General features: G+C 33.5%; 3 protein-coding genes across 3 annotated transcripts; 1 reads left to right on the top strand and 2 right to left on the bottom strand.

Annotated features, from left to right (window-relative positions):
* Positions 1-368: 368 nt before the first annotated feature.
* Positions 369-5471, top strand: LOC114744540 (cysteine-rich receptor-like protein kinase 10). Its single transcript, XM_028932711.1, has 7 exons — positions 369-1364; positions 3449-3589; positions 3696-3817; positions 3909-4119; positions 4287-4524; positions 4713-4857; positions 5001-5471. Exons 1-7 carry the CDS (start codon positions 554-556, stop codon positions 5292-5294), a joined length of 1962 nt encoding a protein of 653 aa, XP_028788544.1. The 5' UTR covers positions 369-553; the 3' UTR covers positions 5295-5471.
* A 2275-nt stretch (positions 5472-7746) lies between these two features.
* LOC114744511 (cysteine-rich receptor-like protein kinase 27) lies at positions 7747-8312 on the bottom strand. Its single transcript, XM_028932685.1, has 3 exons — positions 8176-8312; positions 7887-8027; positions 7747-7775 (listed from the first exon to the last, which is right to left on the bottom strand). Exons 1-3 carry the CDS (start codon positions 8291-8293, stop codon positions 7747-7749), a joined length of 288 nt encoding a protein of 95 aa, XP_028788518.1. The 5' UTR covers positions 8294-8312.
* A 747-nt stretch (positions 8313-9059) lies between these two features.
* On the bottom strand, positions 9060-9965 carry LOC114744510 (putative cysteine-rich receptor-like protein kinase 23). Its single transcript, XM_028932684.1, has one exon. It carries the CDS (start codon positions 9963-9965, stop codon positions 9060-9062), a length of 906 nt encoding a protein of 301 aa, XP_028788517.1.
* Between the last annotated feature and the right edge of the window lie 12412 nt (positions 9966-22377).

Here is a 22377-nt window from a genome sequence, read left to right as displayed (position 1 = left end):
TTTTTAATTTTGGCTTGCAGTGTAATTTCACAATTCTTTATGTTAGATTTGTATTAAATTTCTTGAGAAGTCCTATAATAAAATCCATCCCTATAATATCATTTGGATCAGCAGAATGACACGAGCAAGTGAAGTAGCTGGTTTAAAAAAAAAAAAAAGGATGTTGGCGGTATTTTAATGATCTTTGGGAGTATTAATTAAAAAATTTCTCTTTGTGTGCTTGGCTGAAATTGATAGCTATAGATTATCTAAAAAAAATTTTCTCGATGTTAAGTTAAAACACAAACTGTAGAAAATTTTGGAACACTCATATTTCCTACCGAGATGATGGAAAAAAAACCTGACAAGCTTGACTTGGCCACTGAGTTGCGTCAACCTTGTCTGTGTCATCATCGGTTAAACTGACCCCCTTTCGCTGCCATTACGATGCCCCTGTTCCTCCGGCGGGCCACTTGCCATCAAAATTCACTTCATCACAAAATTAAATTCAAACTATAAAGTATTATCCTCATCTCAAACGCCATCAATAACATACCATTCACCCTTAATTGCCATGACCTTCAACATTATAATTTTGTCACTCTTCTTCTTCATCGGCTTCCTCCTCAATTCTTCTTCTGCTCAAGTCATAGGTCGTAATGAGCTTTACCCTCAGTGCTCCACCCGCGGTAATTTCACTGCCAATAGTACCTTCGACTCTAACCTCAAAACTTTCTTTTCTTCCTTAACTTCCAACAAAACCGCCAACCTCAAATTCTACAACACCACCGTTGGCCGCGGCGGCGAGACCGTATACGGCCTCTTCATGTGCCGGGGTGACGTCGGCAACCAAGACGTATGCCGCCAGTGCGTAGCTGACTCAACCCTAGAGGTAGGTTCCGTGTGCCCATTTTCGAAGGAGGCCGTAACCTGGCGCGACCTGTGCTTGGTTCGCTATTCCGATCGCAACTTCTTCTCCACCGTCAATACGAGGCCTAGACTCCGAATGTTGAACCCTAACAATGTCTCGAATCAGTCAGGATTCATGAACGTATTGACGTTTATTATGAACCAGTCGGCGGATGAGGCTTCCAAGTCTGCTGTGATGAAGAAGAAGTTTAAGATGAATGCGGTGGCGGTAGAGTTTCAAACTCTGTACGTTCTGGTTCAGTGCACGCCGGACCTTTCGTCGGCGGATTGCAGAAGGTGTCTGAGCGGAGTGATTGGGGACTTTAGATGGTGTTGTGATGGGAAGATCGGAGGAAGAGTGGTATATCCAAGTTGCCTCGCTCGTTATGAGTTGTATCGGTTCTTTAATTCTTCTACGCCTGTTCCGCCAGTAACGCTGTCGCCTCCTCCGGCTCTACTTTCTCCTCCAAATCCTGGTAAGCTCCATAATTACATGCTTTTCTGATTTCTTTTTTCTAATTAAGTAAATTACAGTAAATCTATTCATGAAAAAGATTAATTATACACGCTGATTTTGGGACCAAAATAGTTATTTCAAAACATGACATGAAAGCAGAGCAATCGTGAGTCCGCATTAGATGCTCATCCAATCGATGAGTTCCTGGCGCTGAGCGGTCAAACGGTGTCGCATCATCGACACAGGGAAACGCTGAAGGGATTTCCCTCTCCATCCGCGAGAAAATTGATGCCCCTCCCCACTTTTCTCCTCTTAGGCTTTAGTCACTGCCCTTTCCTTTTCTTCTTTTCTTTTTTTTTTTTTTCAAGTCACTCACTTTTTTTATTTAATTATCTTTGTGATTAAAGAATTCAAACATAGCAATTATTTTTAAAAATCAACACATATATAAACTACATGTACTATAAAATTATATTTAGATTAAACTTAAACCTTCTACAACATCTTACAAAAAATGTTAACTAACACGACCTGTAGTTCTTACACAAGTTAAGATGCATCCTGAAATACTTGTTAAGTACCAGTATTTTAAATTAATTTGTAGTTCAAATAACACCTTAAAATATCTTTTAGTAGTATAATATAACTTTGATCAAACAAAATATTTCAAGTAAAATCAAATATCCAGGTGTACTAAATAAAAGAAAAAAAACTTATATCAAGTTCCTTATATCTATTATCCTAAGTTCTCCAATCATATATAGCTATATGTTCTTTTTTGTTTCATATGACTTTGTAATTAAATGTTAATATTTTAATAATATAATACATGATCATGTGGGATTGGAAAACTTCACATAATAAATATAAAAATCTAGATGTAAGTATTGTCCTAAATAAAAATAAAAAATTTAGCCTCCTTAAATTCTTAATACGATTGAAAATATATTTTAGGGTGTTAAATAAATCAAAAATTAGTTAGAAATACCGAATGCTACATAAAAAATATTTCAAAAAATGGATGTTACTTAGAAAATGCTTTAGAGTAATACTAAATGCAACGCAGAAAATATTTTAACATGCATCTTGACCTATGTAAGAATTATGGAGAATCAAACTGTATTGTTCATTTTTTTTTTTTAGAAATATTTTAGAAGGCCTCATTTTGGTCTAAATATGATTTTGAAATTAAAATAAAGAAATAATAATAAAAAGAAAGAGTAATTACCGCCGGGGGGATTGGGGACTTGGGGTGGGATGGAGAGGGAAATCATTTCAGCGTGTCACTTCGCGTATGATGCGACACCGTTTGACTGCTGAGCACCAGGATGAGCGCCTAATGCGGACCCGAGGAACCGTGAATCTCTTCACCCCTATGAATCATTATAAATATCATTTACAAAAACATATATACTTTCCGTCTAATTATAAAATTTTGTTTTCAAAAGTCTCATGCTCATGACCAATTAACAATTTAGTTTCTTATAGATTGCTTTTCGGTATATGACAGATACGTGTATATAGATTGAGGACGCAGTCAAAGAAGTAAAAGAAATAATTTTAATTTTTTATGGAAGTAAAAGGTAGAAATTAAATAGTATATCTTTTTGTTCATAAAATAAAGACCCGAAACTTATTAAGAAGTTTAAACGTATTTTTTCTGAAAAATATGCATTTGAGATGTTTTAAAACATCAAGGGAGGAAGACGAAAATTTATAAGGAAGCATTTTTTTTCCCTGAAAGTAATAATCTTATTTTGAATATTTTAACATTTAAATTACTTAATAAATTTTATATCAACGAAAAGCCGGTCCCTGCAACTCAATTTGGAATCATGTGTGAAGAGAATCATATGCGAATGCGAAATGCAGAAACAACTTCGCTTTTGCCGATTTTGCGTCTTGGTGTTCCGCCAACACCAGTTTGGTGTACTTCAAGTGATTCATATTAGATTCGGTTTACACATGACTCAAAAAATTGACTTGCTTGGAGGTTAATAAAGACTCAAATGGCTTTTAGCTCTAGCTTCAATATATACGCTAATTATTTAGAGACACGGTGATAAGGAGTGACATTGAGACGTGGAAATATTCTATATACAGTAAAAAGGAAAAGGCGATTGAGGACTATTTTGATAGCTGTGGCTTCTCCTGTTGGTGCTATGATACTTTTATGCTTCGCCTACTATTTATCAAAGAATCAGATAAAGAAGATACGTATGGCTTTTCTCATGCGAAAGTACTGTAAGTAATTTTCATTCCATCTCTTCACTACCCACACAGTTTGGCTAGCTAGTTGGAGAGTGGCGATACTTCTCGTATGCTTTAATATCTTGGTTTATTTGTCTAGTTGGAAGCGAAAGCAACACTTTAGAGCCTCTGCAATTCAGTTTGGCTACGATTGAAGCAGCGACAAATAAGTTTTCAAAGCAAACTAGTTTAGGTCGGGGTGGATTTGGAGAAGTTTACAAGGTGAGAAATGCTATCGATGTGTAAATATGATGATATTTATAGTATTGGTTATATTGTTTTTCCAGTTTAATTTAATCAACTATGACTTCAGGGCATTCTTTCAAATGGCCAAGAGATAGCGGTAAAAAGACTTTCAAAAAGTTCTGGCCAGGGAGCAGAAGAATTTAAGAATGAAGTTTTGCTAATAGCCACGCTCCAGCATAGAAATCTGGTGGCCCTGCTAGGATTTTGCATAGAAGAGCAAGAGAAAATTCTCATTTATGAATATGTTCCCAACAGAAGTCTTGATTACTTCCTTTTTGGTTAGACTCTTCTAAACTCATTTTAACTCAATCGAAATTTATATACATGCGTGTTATTAACATTTGAATTCCGCTATCTCATATATGCTAAAGTTAATTACTTGTTTTCAATTATCTTTCTTTAATTTGTCAGTCTAGTCATTAACGATAGCTTTATATATGTATAGGTTCTCAAGAAAGCAAAGTGTTAAATTGGGAGGAACGTCACAAAATTATTGGAGGAGTTGCTAGAGGAATTCTTTACCTTCATGACTATTCTCGAGTCAAAATTATACATCGTGATCTCAAACCCAGTAATATTTTGCTAGATGATGAAATGAATCCAAAAATTTCAGATTTTGGCATGGCTAGGATGGTTGGATTCAATGACATCGAAGGAAGTACAAATAAAATTGTTGGAACATAGTAAGTTATAAGATTTCCTTCAAACTCTTTTACCTCTATATCATGGTATGGCTGAATAAACAAAAATAAGCTTCTATGATAAGCCCACATAAAAGTTCGTCTTTCATTTTTTTTCCCCATTTAAAATGTCCAATTGTGTTGCTTGTTAGCTATAAGAAAAAGAGCTCTGATTGATATTTTTTTACCAGTGGTTATATGTCTCCAGAATATGCAATGTTTGGACAATATTCTGAAAAATCAGATGCTTTTAGCTTTGGAGTGATAGTATTAGAAGTTATTAGTGGAAAGAAGATCACAAGTTCTCCTGATCAATCTCATGGCCTCCTAAACTATGTAAGTTAATTATTGTAATGCGTTTATTACACTAATATTTCTTATGTAATTGTCTCAGATTTGGAAGAGATTATTTTAACAATATTGTGTGAGATATTTATAGGGTGGTGATTAAAATAGCTAAGTCCACTGAATTGTTGCAGGCTTGGAATCAATGGAAGGAAGAAAAGATCTTAGAGATACTGGATTCAAATCTAAATGAATCTGAATCGTTGAATGAAGTGAACAAGTGCATCCAAATCGGGTTGTTATGTGTTCAAGAAAATCCAGAAGCAAGGCCTTCTATGGCTACAGTTGTTTCATATCTTAGCAATGATTCAATTCAATTGCCATTTCCCCAAGAACCTGCTTTCTTTCTGGAGGGCCAAATGGAGCTTAATACCGACAGTAAAGAATCAATTAATGAAATGTCTATAAGTGAATTCTATCCTCGGTAGTACGAGGCTTTTATTTCATCTTGTCCTTGCCACCAAGACTCAATTTGGTACCTTGTTAATCAGAGAACAAGTATTTTTATGTTATTGTACCCAAATGACGAGATTCAACATAAATGGTAATGTTGATATTATTATTCAATAATATATTTTCCAATAAAAGGGCGATGATTAAAATAATTAGCTAGACTTAATAGTTACAGGCTTGTAATCGGTGGGGGAGTAAAAGTTGTTAGAGATATAGGATTCAAGGATAAATATTGAATTCAGATCATATAATGGAGTGATTAGTACATCGTCGGGTTGCTTTGTATCCAAGAAAATCTAAATGCAAAGCCTTTGTGCCTGGCTACAATTGTTTTATATTACAGCAATTATTTAACTCAGTTGTCACTTCCAGAGCAATTTTTTTTTTTTTTGCATTGTCAAATGGAGCTTACCTATTGATTTGTGAGTAAAGAATCATGCTCTACAAATGAAGTCTCGTTGAGTGAATTTTTTCCTCACCAGTAAAATCCTTTTATTTCTGCTTTTTCTTAAATGCAGATGCTCTGCTTGGTATCTACGAGATAAAAGGATTGCACAAATTAAATACAGAGATAGAGCCTCTTAATGGACGGCAGAAGAAAAAAGGGGCCAAAAACAAATCCAAATCTGAAATGATCAAATCTATATTGTTATTGCACGCATGTTTTAAAAATAAAATACAAACCATCAGTTCCCAGAGTAGAGAAAAACAAAAGTTGAAGTCTGATCTACTCCGATCTAACGAGGAAATAGTGTACTCTTCGACATTTCATTGATGGAATATTGATTGTGGTTGGCAAACTGACCCTCCATTTCTATAGTGGTTGCTACAGGTTCCATTTGACTATGTATGAAGAATGCTGGTTCTTGAGGAATTGGTAATTCAATCGAATCATTACTTAGATATTGAACAACTTCATTCATGAAAGGCCTGATTCTGGATTTCCTTGAACACACAACAAGTTGATATGGATGCATTTGATTATTTCACTGTGTGACCCAGCTTCTGTCAGATTTGGATCCAACATCTCTATCAATTTTTCGTCCCTCCAATGCTTCCAAGCCTGCCATTATGTCAAATCATTAATTCAAAAGAGGGCCCTGCTATTAATTTGATTATAGAATATTGTTAACATAAGCTCCAATGACTGCGTTGATGCTTATAAAGATGACCACGATGAAAGGTATGAGATGATTATTTGAGAAATATTGAAAGTTTCATACTCACATTACTTAATAGTCCATCACTATATTGAGATTCAGGATATTCATGATGAGAATTTATATTCTTCTTTCCAATAATAATTTCTAAAACCATCACCCCAAAACTGAAAACATCTAATTTCTCCGAAAATAGTCCAAACTTAATATATTCTGGAGACATATGACCCCTACAATAAATACATAAAATAACAAATAAATATATCAATATATGTTAGAATATTAGCACCAATCGATTTGAGCAAAATCTTGTGCCAATATTTAAATTCAGCAGCAAAGTACACGTGCAAGGTACACAAGTACCTCCAGAGAAAGACAAAAATAGAACAAAAAGAGAGAGAACTTACAATGTTCCAACAATTCTATTTGTGTTTCCTCTTGTTTCATTAATACCAACCATTCTTATCATGCCAAAATCAAAAATTTTTGAATTCATCTCATCATCTAACAATATGTTGTTAGGTTTGAGATCTCGATGTATTACTTTAAGACATGAGTGTTCATCGAGATAAAGAATTCCTCAAGCAATTCCTCCTATAATTTTATAGCGCTCAAGCCAATTTAACCTTCTTGGCTTTTGTGAACCTATTCATAATTAAATTACTTTGTGAGTATTAAATTGAATGACAGATATTTTCACCTCCAAGAGTAATGAAAGAATGGATAATATTATTTTTTGTCCTAATTATAAGACCTCATTTGTAGTCTACAAACACGATTTTATAATTATGACCGAAGGTAGTATATGAATAAAAAATTGAAAAAATGGTAAGATGAGTTTGGTTAGAAGAAACAAACCAAATAAAAAGAAATCCAGACTCTTGTTGGGAACATATTCATAAACAAGTATTTTTTTCTTTGTCTTTCAGGCAAAATCCTAATAGTGCCACCAGGTTGCTATGTTGAAGTTTGGCAATTAATAAAACCTCATTCTTGAATTCTAATAAGCCCTGACTAGAATTTTCTGACAATCTTTTTACAGCAATTTTGCTGCCATCGGGAAGAATGCCCTGAAATCATAAATAATCAGATAATGAGGGAGTGGGAAATACATGCAAGTAATGATATACACAAGCACACACGTTGATTTGATCGCATAATTAAGTTACCTCGAAGACTTCTCCAAATCCACCTTTGCCTATTCTATTTTCAGTTGAGAACTTATCTGTTGCAGCTTCAATTGTTGCCAAATTGAACTGTAATGACTCTAGCACAGCTCCTTAAATTCACTTCCAACTATAGATATATGTACATTTCAAGGTAAGTACACTACAACAACATAGTTTTTCTCGCAGCTGACTGAGTTTTCTTTCTTGTTTTTTCAAGGGGAAAAAAAAGCCTACATACAGTTTTTCTTCAGAATCTCCTTACAGCTCTTGCTCCTTTTTCTCTGCCAGTAATAGTAGCCGAAACAAAGGAGCATGATTGAGCCAACAGTAACGGACACCACCGCTATTATAACTGTTCGTGAGTGGTCATTATCTTCTCCTGAGTAAATTAAATGGGTGTGTACATTCCATAGACAAGAAATGGAGAAGATTTGTGAGCACAAAATTGAGAGCCAATCAAGAATACCAATTTATATTTAGTGAACTATATCTTTGTAAGAAAAATGATTAGATCGCAATTACTTTACCTGGATTTCCTGGGGAACCTGTATCGTCTGGGGCATACGCAGGTGGCACCAAAACAACATTTTTACTGTCATTATAAAATCTGTACGATTCAAACCTCAAGTTGCAGCTAGGATTCATGACCTATCGTCCTTTCTTTGCAGAACAACATGACATGATATTTTGCAAAGCACCTTGTGGACATTTTCTGCAGTCTTGGCTGGACAGGTTTAGAGTACATTGTGCAAGAGTAAACAACGTTTTGAACTCTACATCGTAGATTTTTTTAAAATAGTTTAAATATCTTTCTTAATTCCCTCCCTCCCTCCCTCCCATTCTACTTACTTATTGTTGAAAAAATATCAATAGAGTTAATTTGAAAAAAAAATTGATAAGGTCTTATATATAAAATTAACATTAACTCTTTAATTAGGTCTTATATTAGGAATTAGAGGAATATTAAGCAAACATAATGCCCCCAAAAACACCAAATTATCGTGGGTAATGAATTATGCAATTTTTATGAAAAAATAAAATATTAAAATTTATTGCTTTAATGTTGAAATGTGAGATTAAAAAGAACGCGTGACACGGCGACAGAAAAAACATACGGAAAAGCTTTTCAATATCTTTTCATGGAGTCTCAATAATAATAGTTACCATGCATTCCCTAAAAGAGGAAAGGAAAATCATATTGGTATTTACACTTTCTTTTAATTTGTAATTTGATATCTATATATTTTTTCTCTTAATTAAATCATCTAAATTTACTTTTTTTAAGTAATATTAGTTCTTATGACTTTATTGTATTAACATTTTTAGTTTTTGTACAAGAATTAACGAATAAAGAAAATTAAATTAAAAACTTGATTAAAAGAAAAAAAACACATGAATACTAAATTGAAAATTAAAAAACGTGAGGGGAATCCCTTTCTCCTCGTCTTCTTCTCCCTGTTTTTGTTTTGATGCCGTGCAGAGAAAAGTTAAAAAGGAAACTAATGACATCACCTTCAGATGCCGTGGAGGGAGGCTGGTCGCCCTTGTAATAAAATCGGTCTTCTCCGAATCTCAAATTGCAGATCAGATTCTGAATTGTTCCTCCGTGTAAAGCATTTTCTTTTGAAACAAGAAGATTCATGATGCCATATAGGCACTCGCTACAGAATTGTCGGGACAGATTCGGCGTGCACTGTACAAGAGTGTACAGCGATCCCCCACTAAAGTTTGCTTCCTTTGTCGCAAATTCCTTGGCACCTGGCGTCGCCGCCTCCACCACCGCATCATTCAACGTCTTATTTAATTCTGTGTATGCATCTGGGTTTGGAGGGGGTAGAATCTCGCCGCATTGTGTTGACATTGGTTTACGGAGACAGCTAGTTAACAACGCTCTGCTAACTGTCGGCAGTTGATCGAGGGTGGAGAAGAAAGAACGGTCGGAATAGCGGAGGGAGCACTGGTCGTACCAGATGACTGCCTCTTTGTTGTAGGGACACTCTGAGGCCATTCGATTTATGGCGTCCTGAACGCAATCTCGACAGACCTGAATGGGGACGTCACCTCGGCACATGAACTCTCCATATACGTTGGCAGAGCTGGTGTTGAAGAATTCGGGAGTATCACCGCCGGCGGCCTTTTCATACAAGATACCGAAGAGAGTGTTAAGGTTGAACTGGTAGGGGCTATTGGAAGTGAAGTTTTTATTAATTGTGCAGTTGTGGTCAAAGCAAGCAGCGATGTGGACTTCAGAAGAAGCCAGATCAAAGGAGGAAAGAAGCAGAAAATAGGATAGCAGTTTCAGAAATGGCATATCCATATTCCTGCCCAATGCTTCTGCAGGCGTGTCCGTGGCTTCTGCTAAATGAAGTAAAGCAAAGCTTTCACTCGGTTGGACCTCTAACGCTACAACCGCATCTTCCCATCTTCTTCCCTTCTCATTATTGTTATTATTATTTTCCTTTTGATTCTTAAGTTTTAAATGGAACGAGAAGTATTTTCTATTGTTTATATATGATGTTTCCCCAAAAAAACAAAAAAACAATTTATGTTCTTTGTAAAATATTAAAAATAAAAAACTGAAACATTTCATGAGTAGTCATATATCAGAATGTCTTTCATTTCGCATGTAGAATAAAGCTAATAACAAAAAGCGAAAGGGCAAAGAGCAAATTAGAAAGATAGAGCATTATTCACGGAAGAGGAATTTCCGTGTGATTTTCATTTGCCAATGTGAAAAGGTTCACCATGCCACGACTTTGCATGAAAGAGCCTGCTGTACGTTTACACCCTTAGTATGAGTGTTTTTGGATCCATAAAGGCAAGAACCAAGATTTATGATCAACAAAACAAGAAGAGACAAGAGAGAGAGAGCAGCTAAGATGCTCTGTTTCTGCCGGTTTTAATTTCACGCAAGCAGAGCATTTAGGATCATAAGCTTTCTCATGTAAGAAATCAGCACATTAGATGGCAGTCCAAGTAAATCATATTCTTTACCCTCAATGGATGGTTAGTTCTGCCGTCTACCATTATTAATGGAAGAATGTTTTACAGTAATTGAAGAAGGGAGTGTAAGCGGCGACCTTGTTGCAGCCATTGTTTACAAAGATCAGAAAACTTATATGCTATGGCCCATGCAGGGGACGCGAGCTTGGACCAAAATGGAAATCGAGCCCATGCAAATCTGCAATTACGCACCGTCGTAGTGCACGTGTTAGACGTATACCTTGGAGGCTGAGAGAATAAAGAGGCCGTTACGTGAGAGAGAAGGGTGTGGATTATGTGCGAGTCATTCTTTCTGACACTTCTGCTCTGTAATCTTCCCCCTGGCCCTTAGTGATCTTTTTGTTATTTCTTAACGTTTCCCGATTACGTTGTGATTTGTATTCCGTTGAGTAATTGTTCATACACTGTGAACGAGTATAGCTATTAGGTTGTCAAACTCACGAGTTTAAGTAAACTCGTAAAGAGAATGTAAACTCGGAATCGTAAACTCATAAGAGTTTAACTTTTATTAAAAAATGACTATTAAAAATATATAACTAAATATTTCAAATGCAAAAAATACATAGCAATTTAGTTTAACTATATTTTAAATCTAAATCATCAAAATTAAATCCATTAGCATTCATAGTTCATCATACCCAACATAGAAATATATATGAAATTATATAAATATGAAGTCACTAAATAAAATCAAATTTAAAAATAATAATTATAAATTCAACAAAGATCATCAAATGTTGGATTGGCATCATCTTCATTGTCTTCAAATTCTTCGCCTTCACCATTGTAATCTTCATTTGCCCCACCCATAGCATCATCATCATTATAATTTCCCTTAATATTATCAACGTTCAAATCAGCATTTAGGTCAACATCAAATATTGGATTAACAATGTTCTCATTAATCTCATGATGTTGAGGAGCCTCATCATCTTCTTCCTCCTCCACACCTTTTTCACCTATTCTTCCTTCAGTAATCCATTCATCATCAGAATAAATATCATCAAAGTCATAATAAGAAGCTCTATTACTTTGCTTCCTTGTTAGCTTCAAATTGCACATGACAAATGCTAAGTCATTCATCTTTTTTTGATGCAATCGGTTTCTCCTTTTGGTATGAATCTAACAAAATAGAAAAACACTTGTTATTATGCAAACCTTCAAGCAAAATTATGTTGAAAATTTTACAAAAAACTATATGTGTCTTACCATCTAAAAAACGCTCCAATTACGTTCACAACCAGAAGAGCTGCAACATAAGCTAACAATGCGAATTGCAATTCTTTTAAGTTCTGGGCATTCATCTCCATAAGAATCCCACCATTCTGCCGGAGTCAGTTTTTTTTCTTAATGCTTGCGCAGTTTCACGCCCAAACATACCTTTTTTATGATTAAAGTTGGGCAATTGATACTCAATCTTGTTAAGCTCATCTTTATCCTCTACCATTCTTGAGAAGCAATCATATAATCCTTGTTTGATCATATAATTTGGTTTAAAATCACTGTTATAATGAAAATGAGGATTAAGATAGTATGCTGCTGCATGCAAAGGCCTATGTAGCTGTGCTTCCCACCTCTCATCAATTATATTCCATATAAGCTCATAACTGTGACAATCAATAAATTAAAAGGGTCATTCAACAAAACTACAAAAGTAATCAAGATATAAAAATCATAAAAATTAAATTAATAAAATTAAACACAATTTAATTTAATACTTACTTCTTTTTAACGCTATTAAAATTTTGTTTGATCTTTTCCTTTGCACTTTCCATTGCCTCATATATGAATCCCATAGCTGGCTTCTCTTCTGAGTCCACTAAGTGAAGAACTTTAACAAGAGGAGCAGCAGCTTTCAGATATGTTACAATATTTTTCCACAAATTATTGTCAATAGCACTTCCTGCCACTTCCTTTCCATCTCAAGTGGATGAATATTTGCTATTCTTCCACTCTTGAGAATTAAACAAATTTATCAGTGGTACTCTATGCTCATTAAGACATGACAAAGTTAGATATGCAGTAGCAAATCGAGTTGCAGCAGGCCTAACTAAGTCCTTTCCATTTGTGTATTTTCTCAAAAGGTGAATGAGCAATGATCTTGTATAAATATATGTAGTGATTCTTCTACCCTTGCTAATGGTTTCTTTGCGCAACACAATTTTTTTTTCAAAGTCTTCTAACATTAAGTCAATACAATGGGCTGCACACGACGGGGTCCACTACAAATGTTTTCTTTTTCCCATCAACTTTTGCCCAGCCGCTTTATAATTTGCAGCATTGTCAGTTACTATTTGAACCACATTTTGCTCTCCCATTTTATCCACAACTTCATCAAGCATCTCAAATACTTTATCAGCAGTTTTAGAAATTTCAGAAGTATCTAGTGAATACAGAAATACTGTCCCTTTGGGACTATTCACTAAAAAATTGCAAATTGAGCGTCTCTTTCTATCAGTCCACCCATCAGACATTATGGAATAACCCGTTGTAGTCCAGTCACTCTTAAAGTCATCCAGTATGGTTTGTGTGTTTTTTACTTCTAAGTTTAAGTATTTCTCCCTAATCTCATGATAAGAAGGAGGCTTAAATCCTTGACCAAATCTTCCTATGACTTCACACATCTTTATAAACTCAGGATTTTTTATACAATTAAAAGGAATGACACTTGTATAAAAAAATTGAGCTACTTGTTGACAAGCTTCTTCCCTCAAGTCTTTCTTAAACATATGATTAATAGTTGATTGGGAGGTGCCTACCCCTTTGCTATTATTTTTTGAATTTCTCAAGAAATTCATGAGCACTTTCTCTGACTTCTAAGATTCAACTTGTGTTTGAGTGCTTTGATCTTCTTCTTCACCAACATCAACCCATTGTTTTTTCCTCTTAGATGAAACACACTTAGCTTCACAAATATGTTGTAGTATTGTAGTTTTCACTTCTTCAGGAACATTAACACAAGCTTCGACATCTATTTTAGTGCATGCTAGATGATGTTTGAATCTGTAAATACCTCCATTGACAATTTTTCCACAATAGTTACACTTTACTTTTTTGCTATTTCCATCAACATCCATCCCATGTTTCCATCCTATATCAGATCTATTACCGGGATAGTTTTTTCTTGCAGCAGTAACTTTTTTCCCAGTATTTTCTCTTGCACTTGAAGACATCTTCAATTTAATATATTGCCTACTTAATAATTAGTCAAAATAAATTATAAGATTAAAAAATAAACTGGAGATCAGATAATCATCAAACTAACAATTAAGCAAAAATTTATATGTAAAGTAAATGGCTTGTAAAGTGAAACCAAATTTATTTATTTGATATGAGCCCATTTTTGTTAAATATCAAATGAAGTAATTAAAAAAATTATAAAAATATGATAGTTTCAGAAATCCTATGCCCAGAACGTCTAATAGCATTCAGTCAAAAACAAAAACGTCTAATAGGCTAATAGCATATGAATTGTACTATGAATCTAATAGGCTAATAGCATTTGAATAGTACTATGAAAATATATAATATATTTAAAGTTGTTGGAAAGTAATAAAAGATTGAATGAAGACAAAATTCTTATACCTTGCGTTACGTCCTTTCACGTTGCAGCAGACTTCAGAGGGAAAGAAAGAAACTTGATTCAACTTCAACTTTCACAGCCCCACTGAACCAAAAGATAAACAGATTGCTTGTCAGACATTCAAAGTTTCAAACACTCAATGCCTTTTTGTTTTTTTCTTTAGCTTTTAACTGGCATAAAATATAATATTTTATTAAAAGGGAACGTTACTTACCTGAGTAATTTTTACTTTTTCCTCAGTCTCTGTTTTCTCTTTGAAGTTCGAACTCTTTTTTCTCTCTTATGTCTCCGTCTTCTCCTCTTCTTCTTTCTTCTCTGGTCTCAGGTTTGCAAAAAAACAAGTGGGAGAGACGCAACTCACACAAGGGAGTAGAGATGAAAAGGGAAGAACTGAAGAACTGTTACAACTCACAAATGCTATTTTTCTTCTTCCCCTCTTCTCTTTTCTTTCTCTTCTTTGAGAACGATACTGGCGGCACAGAGTCGATGGGCTCAAAATAGGGCAACCGAAAGTTTTTTTTTTTTTTTTACTTTATATTAGTTTTTGTTTTCAATCTTTCTTTTCCTGGATGACTCGCTTAACTCGGTTTTGAAACGGCGATTTTACCGAGTTTAACCGAGTTAGAACCGAGTTTATGCTTAAGACGATTCTATAAGCGAGTTGGCTCGATTTCTATGACTAAAAACGTGAACTCGGTAAACTCGGCGAGTTGACTCGCGAGTTTGACAACACTGCTATTTCAATGTATATCTATCTTCAGATTCAATTCCATCTGTGAATTTGCAAGAGTCATAACATTATATTGTCCACAAAAATAAAGAGCAATAAGACGGTTCATAATCATAATGCACCGTCAATTTTAGCACTGTCTCACCACCAAAAAAAATTGAAAAAGATGGAAAAATCAATCAGAAAAGCTTATTATAAGCAATTGAGAACACACACACACACTCATATATAAGAAAACCAAAATAGCCTCTTAATGGATATCAGAATAAAACAGGGGGCCGATTGAAAAAACAATCCCAATTTTTATTGTTCTAGATTTTCATTCAAAGACTACTAAGGAGAAATGGTCAGCTAAGAATAACCAATTCAATTTAAATTCCAGTTATTAGCTTTTTTGCCACATATATAGTGCCTCCGATTTTAATTATAAGATTTAGTTTGTAGAATGATCTACACTACAAACTAGCTATATCTTATGGTTAGAGTTTTGCCCCCCAACTATCTGTTTTAGATGTCAATAACTTTCTTGAATTATATGTTGGCAAAAAAATTCTTGAGTTGCACGTACGAAAATTTCAAAATGCATGAAATTGAATGATGATAACAAATAAAAACTCAAAATGTATACATTGGTTTGTTTATTTACACTTGTGCCATTTTAGATTTGGGAGTGTTTGAATGAAAACTAAACTATAATTTTAAAAATAATTTTACGATATACCAAATAAATATGTAAAAAAATTTATCTTAATTTATAAAAAATATTTTTTAAAAATATTTTTAAAGTAGGGAAACTTAATTTGAAGGTCCTTTACAGTTTTTTTTTTTTTGAATAAGGTCCATCTTTTTTTTCTTTTTTATTGAATCCTTTGACCTTTTACCGTTGCATCCGTGAGTCCTTCCTGTTAAATATAAACTGACGGTGTTAGAAATTTCCGTTAATGGCCCTGAAGTTTTCCTCTCTCTTTCACCGTTGCTCAACATCGACTCCATTTCATCCCCACCAGTCTCCCAACATACAAGTGGCTCACCATTCCTTCCAATCTCTCCATACGACCTTCCCTCCGCCTAGTCGAAAAGTCACCTACACACTCTCCAACCCAAGCTCTCCACTTTTGACAATGATGCTCGCTTACTCACTCTCTCTATCTCTACGTATATGTATATATATCAGTGAGGTTCAGAGTGAGAACTGTTTCTTATCGAGCTCATGGCTTGCTAGTTATCCACTCATCAACCTTAAGTGAGAACCGTTGGGTTGCCATTGAAATTCTTAGCGAGAGCCACCAGAGCTAGTTATGCACTTATCACCTGTTCTTGATGGTGACTCTGTTATCTGTGTTGGAGACAGAGCCAAACAGAGCATTTTAATAAAAGTGCTTATTTCATGTTGAAGATGAAAACTTGGGTTTGCGGAAGCACAAGTTTGTTAAACTAACCATATGGGGGCCACGCTCTTATGACTATCTTAACCGAGAAGGGCATCCCTGAGAATCAATGGGGAGGGAATAAAAAGAGATATAATAACGTTTGGCCGAATTTGTGCCCGAAGCCTCATGTTGTTTTTATGATAAAACCCATGCTTATGATACCTCCTTGGACGACGAAGATTCTTATTTGTCTCCATCTCCATGCTTATCCAGCCCCATTTAGATGAATCACAATGGGGTCGCGGGCGAAGGCGGATGATGATGAGCGAAGGTCGTCATATCATCGGGAACACCGGAGTGATGAGGTTGCAGCAACAGCGCAGGAGTAAAGCTGGTTTTGGCCTTTGGGCTGTGGAGGAAACGTGCCAGTGGAAGATGTCATAGAGAGGCGGGAATGAATAGTGCCATTTGCGTGTGCGAGAAGTGTGGGGAAGGGAACGAGGTTGAGCAATGAGTGAGAGAGAGAGGGGGGGGACAGCTCGGTAAATCTAACGGGAAGTTTTGACAGTGTTAGTTGTATGTAACAGCACGGCGCGATCAACTTAACAGTAAAAAGTTAAAGAATTTAATAAAAAAGAATAAAAACTGAGGTTCCTGATTCAAAATAGAAGAAAACTGCAGGATTGTTATAAAATGGATTCAGAATAAAACTACAAAAGTCGAATAGAGAAAGATAAAGACAAGAGAATAAGAGAACTTTTATATTTCTTCACTTGCACTACAACACAAATGGCATGCTTTATTTATAGACATAGTCTTATACATAGATTACAGTTGTCCTTAAATGACAAATAGTAGATAATCAGTCCCATGAATATAAATGGAGGTGAGTTACAAGAGTGAATGGATAGTGAAGGAGTAATGGATAATAGAGAAGTAATGGATGGTAGAGGTAGTGGAAGTTACTTGGAGAAGATAGAGAGGAAGGAGTAAATGAACATCCACATAATATTCACAACACTCCCCCTTGGATGTTCATTATACAAATATGTGTCTCGTTAAAAAACTTAAACTAGAAAAAACCCTGTGGGATAAAAACCTAGAGGAAGAAAACGAGTATACATTTATCGATATACTATCCAGTGTTGCCTCATTAAAAACCTTACTAGGAAAAACCCAGTGGGATAAAAACCATAATCAAGGAAAAAATAGTACAGCATGTGTTAACTCCCCCTCTTAGTAACATGAATCGATATCTCTGAATCTACAACATTCAATACCATGAACAAGCTTTTCAAATATCATACAAGGAAGTGACTTGGTGAACAAATTTATCAGATTTTCATTGGAACGGATTTTCTAGATATATATTTCACCATCTTTTGAATATTATGAAATATTTCATCTGGAATAACCAACATGTGGATCAAAAAGGAATTTACAACCTTTATTTTAGTGTCTTCGTGTTGATGAAGAACTATATCTTACTAGTAAGTTAACAACAAATGATATGTCAAGTCATAAGTGACTGATAAGATATGACATGATAATTCTGGATATATGATTTGGTACTTCTAGACCAAATAGTTCTTCATCACATTCTTGAAATCTAAAAGGTTCTTTATTCACCTCCACAAATCTCACAACTATCAAAGTATATAATGGATATGATTTATCCATATAAAAACACTTTAAAACCTTTCTTGTATCAATTATTTGATACACAAAAATCTTCATTTCTCAAGTATGCAATTTGCAACTTGCGACAAAACTTTATTCTTCCCAAGTCGTTTATGTCAAATTCTTTCTTTAAGCGATCCATAGCTTTTGTAAGCTTTTCAGGAGTTTCAATAATAATATTTATGTTATCAACATAAACAAATATAGCAAACTCATTTTCAGATCTTTTTATAAAAATGCAGGGATAAATTAGATTATTTTTATATCATTTTTTAACCGATATTTACTTAGTCGGTTATATCACATACGCCCTGATCGCTTCAATTCTTATAGAACTTATTTAGCTTAATTAAGTATTATTCTCAAGAACTTGAATTGTATGCTTCTAGCAAGTGAAATGCTTCAGAGAATTTGATATGTTTTGATCCAGAACTATAAAATGATGATACATACTGAAATTATTTTAATCTTCATAATATTTCATATACTGAAAGATTTTCTTATATATGCTCCTGGCATATTTTGGATCTTTCAAGGATTATCATGTAAATTTTACTATTTAATTATCCTCATCCATGGGTCATCTAACATGCACATTTCATAATGCCAGACTATTCAAATATGTAAAATTATATCCACCACAAAGTAATATGTGTCATCATAATCATTTGTGAAAATTGATATTTTCACATAAACGTCCATATATTCTATAGAAATTTTATATTTCATGTGTTGGGATTGCAGGCCTATTTTCACATATTGAAATAATATTTTCATCACGTCTTTTCCCTTTTCTTCTTGTTCTTGTCCAAATTTATATCTACTTTGTATGATAGATCTATGTGTAAGATCCTCTTTTTATCACGTGATATTCTTATGAAAATCATTGTCGACAACTTTACCTTTTCGGTTCTATTTTTTCTTTTGTGACATAACTTGTTAAGATCTCTTTCTTCCTTTTCAGGTACTTGAACCTCTTCTGGGGTTTTACAATTAGTTATGTTTTGACACTCTTTTAGAGTATATGCCTCCTCAATATAACTTCTAAGTTGTATGCTTTTCTTTATTCAATATATTTATATTGGAACCAATTAACCTCTCATGCTTCAGGCATGTCTCATTTTTATTTATACTAATTGGAGCATTTTCAGCTGGAGTAAGAGATTTAAAAATTTTCATTCAGGTCAGTAAAATATTTTGTAGCATTTCATGAATGCAATTTTGATGAACTTCTGGTCCATATATAATGATAAATTTGAGGATCTATATTTGATAGTAATAATGTATTCCATGTGTTCTCTTTCCCAGCTACTCAATTTCTCCCCCTCATGTTAGGAAAATTTTGTCGAATAACAGTCAACTAATTATGCAGTATAAGTCTCCTAAATCTATTTGTTTCTTTTAGGAACATTGTTTTGTTCCATTTAGAGACAAACAAGAAGAAGGAGGTTCTTACCCAACATATGTTCCAACTTTCTTTTGATATTCATCTATGTGCATTGTGGTGGATTGATAGGAATAAATATTACACATTTTAATTTTTTTAGATGAAAAATATCTGACTCCTGACCAAAAACCAATTTTATTGGGGGGATTTTGTTGCCTTGATGTCTATAAGTGTTGCAATATATTAAATCAAATATGCCAACACTAAAATGAAAAAATTGTTCTCATAAATATTGATCAAGCTATTCACAGAGGCATTAACAAATGATTTTGCTAGATCAATTTGTTAAGCAGGCTTTTTAACATTAAAAGCCTGATATATAAATTCACCAGCATCTTTAAAATCAAGTTTTGGAAATCACATAGTCCAAAAATATTTATCTAGATAATCTTGCAAACTTCATGCTGCAAATTAATGTCAATCACACTTCAGATGCATCTATCAAATATTAAATACTTGTATGGCTTATGTGCTTCTAAATGGGCCTATATATATTTCCAGAAATGTAGTGATCCATTCGAAAACAAAACATAACTAGTGATATTTTATAATCAATTTTCTTTGAGAACAAGCAGCACATACGAATTCTTAAAAATGTTGGCTATTAGGAAGAATTTTCTGGTTTTTCAATGGATATCAATACATAATCTTCAATAATCATATAGTTTAAGATGATCAAACAAGTCATGCCAACAATAAATCTAATTATGTCAATTTGGTTTACTATACCATGTTTCGTTACCAATAATAAACTTTTCAATATAATATATGATTGATGATATCCATTTATGAAAAATATATCCAATATCAACTCATACTTGTATTCCAACAATCTTCCCTTTAGATTGAGTCATTCAAACATGATTCTTTTATTCATATATTTCATAAATGGTTATGAGCATATGATGGGTTAAGGTCAATAATTTGTCTTTTGCTTGGAAGCCCAAGTATTTCATAATTCATATATACTTTATCTACTCATAAAAAAAACAGCATTAGTTCTTCTGGAACTATATTAATACTATTGCATCTAGTTCTTTAGGAACTATATAATTTAAGAGGAATACGAAAGACAACTCTATTTCAATATATCATTAATATAACAACAAATAATTATAAGTATCACATATTTAACTTGCAAGACACATAGAGAACACACAAAAATGATGAAGAATATTTAAAATGGACTTTTAAAAGTAAAGTACAAAGAAGACTTAACGTTCAAAACTTCTCAATATTGATCAAAGTACTATAGACATTTAAAATATTCAAAACTAATATTGAATTAGATCATATAAATAAGATGTAAATAAACAAAATATAACTAGTAACTTTTGGGTCTATTTGATCTATTTAGTTTTATATCACAATATCAAATTCTTATAACAATTTGTTTCTCACAAATCACAATAAATTTAAAGACCGATAAAAATTAAACATTATACATATAACCTTCTAGGCATATACTTATATGTTTTTGATTTTTATATATACTTTAGGCATCTATCTTTCTTCACAACTTATTGGCTTTAGGCATTAGAATTAGCTTCAATATTTTCATAATATCACATGGTCTTTTTGATTCTACAACTATTTTTTTAACATTTGTTTTTCAATTAATTGATACACATTTGTCTATATGACTTCTGGTCATATTATAACATTTGTTCATAATTTTATCATATTGATCATAGGGCTATTACTAATTCTTCTGTTATGATTCAATAGTCAAGCCTCAAGATTATTGTCCTTTTAGTTATCAGTTCTACTAATACAATGTTATCATATTTTTTTATCACTCTTATGGATATATTCTTTGCTTTCAATAGCACACCATCAATTTTCTCAAATATTAGTCTTTCAGACTATAACAAAATTTTCAGAACTATGAAGTTCTTTTGTATCATTTCATTTTTAAACCATCAATCTTCAGGACTTTGATATAGATTATCAAATTATGACAATCTTGTCATGCCATCTGTTACTACCACAAGATAGTCTTTTATCAAATAATTATCAAAACGTGATGTGGCTTCTGGCATCTAATCCAAAATTAAGAGTACAATGGCTATTAGCCATTCGTTTATATATTTAACATTTTACTTTCTAAGACGACAATTAACCAATATCAGAGATGATAATCATATATAGTAATTTTATAGATGAACATAAACCTCATAGCAAATCAAGAAATATAAGGATAGTAGAATCATGAAAATATAAGAAAAGTAAGAAATAAAAATAAAAATTTTCATATATCAATATGATGAATAAAATATTCGATTGCCAATGAATTAATATGGTTAATATGCAAAACCATCATTTGCTCTAAATAAATTGGAGAAATCTTACCAAACTGTTCGGATCAAACTATCTTCATTCAACGAACAAAACATCAACGTGTATCAACTAGAAGCCATGAACTTAGATGGTAGAGTCTCATGCTGATAATGTGTTATAAAATGGATCCAAAATGAAACCACAAAAGTAGAATAGAGAAAGATAAAGACAAGAGAATGAGAGAACTTTTGTATTTCTTCACTTGCACTACAACACAATGGCATGCCTTATTTATAGGTATAGTCTTATACATAGGTTACAATTATCTTTAAATGACAAATAGTGGATAATTAATCCCATGAATGTAAATGGAGGTGAGTTACAAGAGTGAATGGATAATGGAGGAGTAGTGGATAGTAGAGAAGTAATGGATGGTGGAGATAGTGGAAGTTACTTGGAGAAGATGAAGATGAAAGGATAAATGGACATCCATATAATATTCATAACAAGGATCTTCATATTAGTTTTCCCTATCCATTCGGTAGAAAATTCAAAATTTATCACTAGACGTCAGGTCCCCTACTCCCCTTCGTGGCAGCTGCTGAAATAATGAAAGTATTGACTTGCCTGCCTCCT

The sequence above is a fragment of the Neltuma alba genome, unplaced genomic scaffold (genome assembly GCF_004799145.2).
Source record: "Neltuma alba isolate B1F8T4 unplaced genomic scaffold, ASM479914v2 tig00004377_pilon, whole genome shotgun sequence".
NCBI lineage: Eukaryota > Viridiplantae > Streptophyta > Magnoliopsida > Fabales > Fabaceae > Neltuma > Neltuma alba.
The sequence above is the reverse complement of the archived record's forward strand: the minus strand, read 5'-3'. Positions and strand labels throughout refer to the sequence as shown.

Excerpts from the sequence above, each read along its gene's own strand:
- LOC114744540 (XM_028932711.1), top strand. The coding sequence starts at position 554 with ATGACCTTCAACATTATAATTTTGTCACTCTTCTTCTTCATCGGCTTC. Across the intron at positions 1,365-3,448 it reads ACTTTCTCCTCCAAATCCTG|TAAAAAGGAAAAGGCGATTG; the intron begins GTAAGCTCCATA and ends TTCTATATACAG. Across the intron at positions 4,858-5,000 it reads CTCATGGCCTCCTAAACTAT|GCTTGGAATCAATGGAAGGA; the intron begins GTAAGTTAATTA and ends GAATTGTTGCAG.
- LOC114744511 (XM_028932685.1), bottom strand. The coding sequence starts at position 8,293 with ATGAATCCTAGCTGCAACTTGAGGTTTGAATCGTACAGATTTTATAAT. Across the intron at positions 8,028-8,175 it reads AGGTTCCCCAGGAAATCCAG|GAGAAGATAATGACCACTCA; the intron begins GTAAAGTAATTG and ends TAATTTACTCAG. Across the intron at positions 7,776-7,886 it reads GGAGATTCTGAAGAAAAACT|TTGGAAGTGAATTTAAGGAG; the intron begins GTATGTAGGCTT and ends ATATATCTATAG.
- LOC114744510 (XM_028932684.1), bottom strand. The coding sequence starts at position 9,965 with ATGGATATGCCATTTCTGAAACTGCTATCCTATTTTCTGCTTCTTTCC.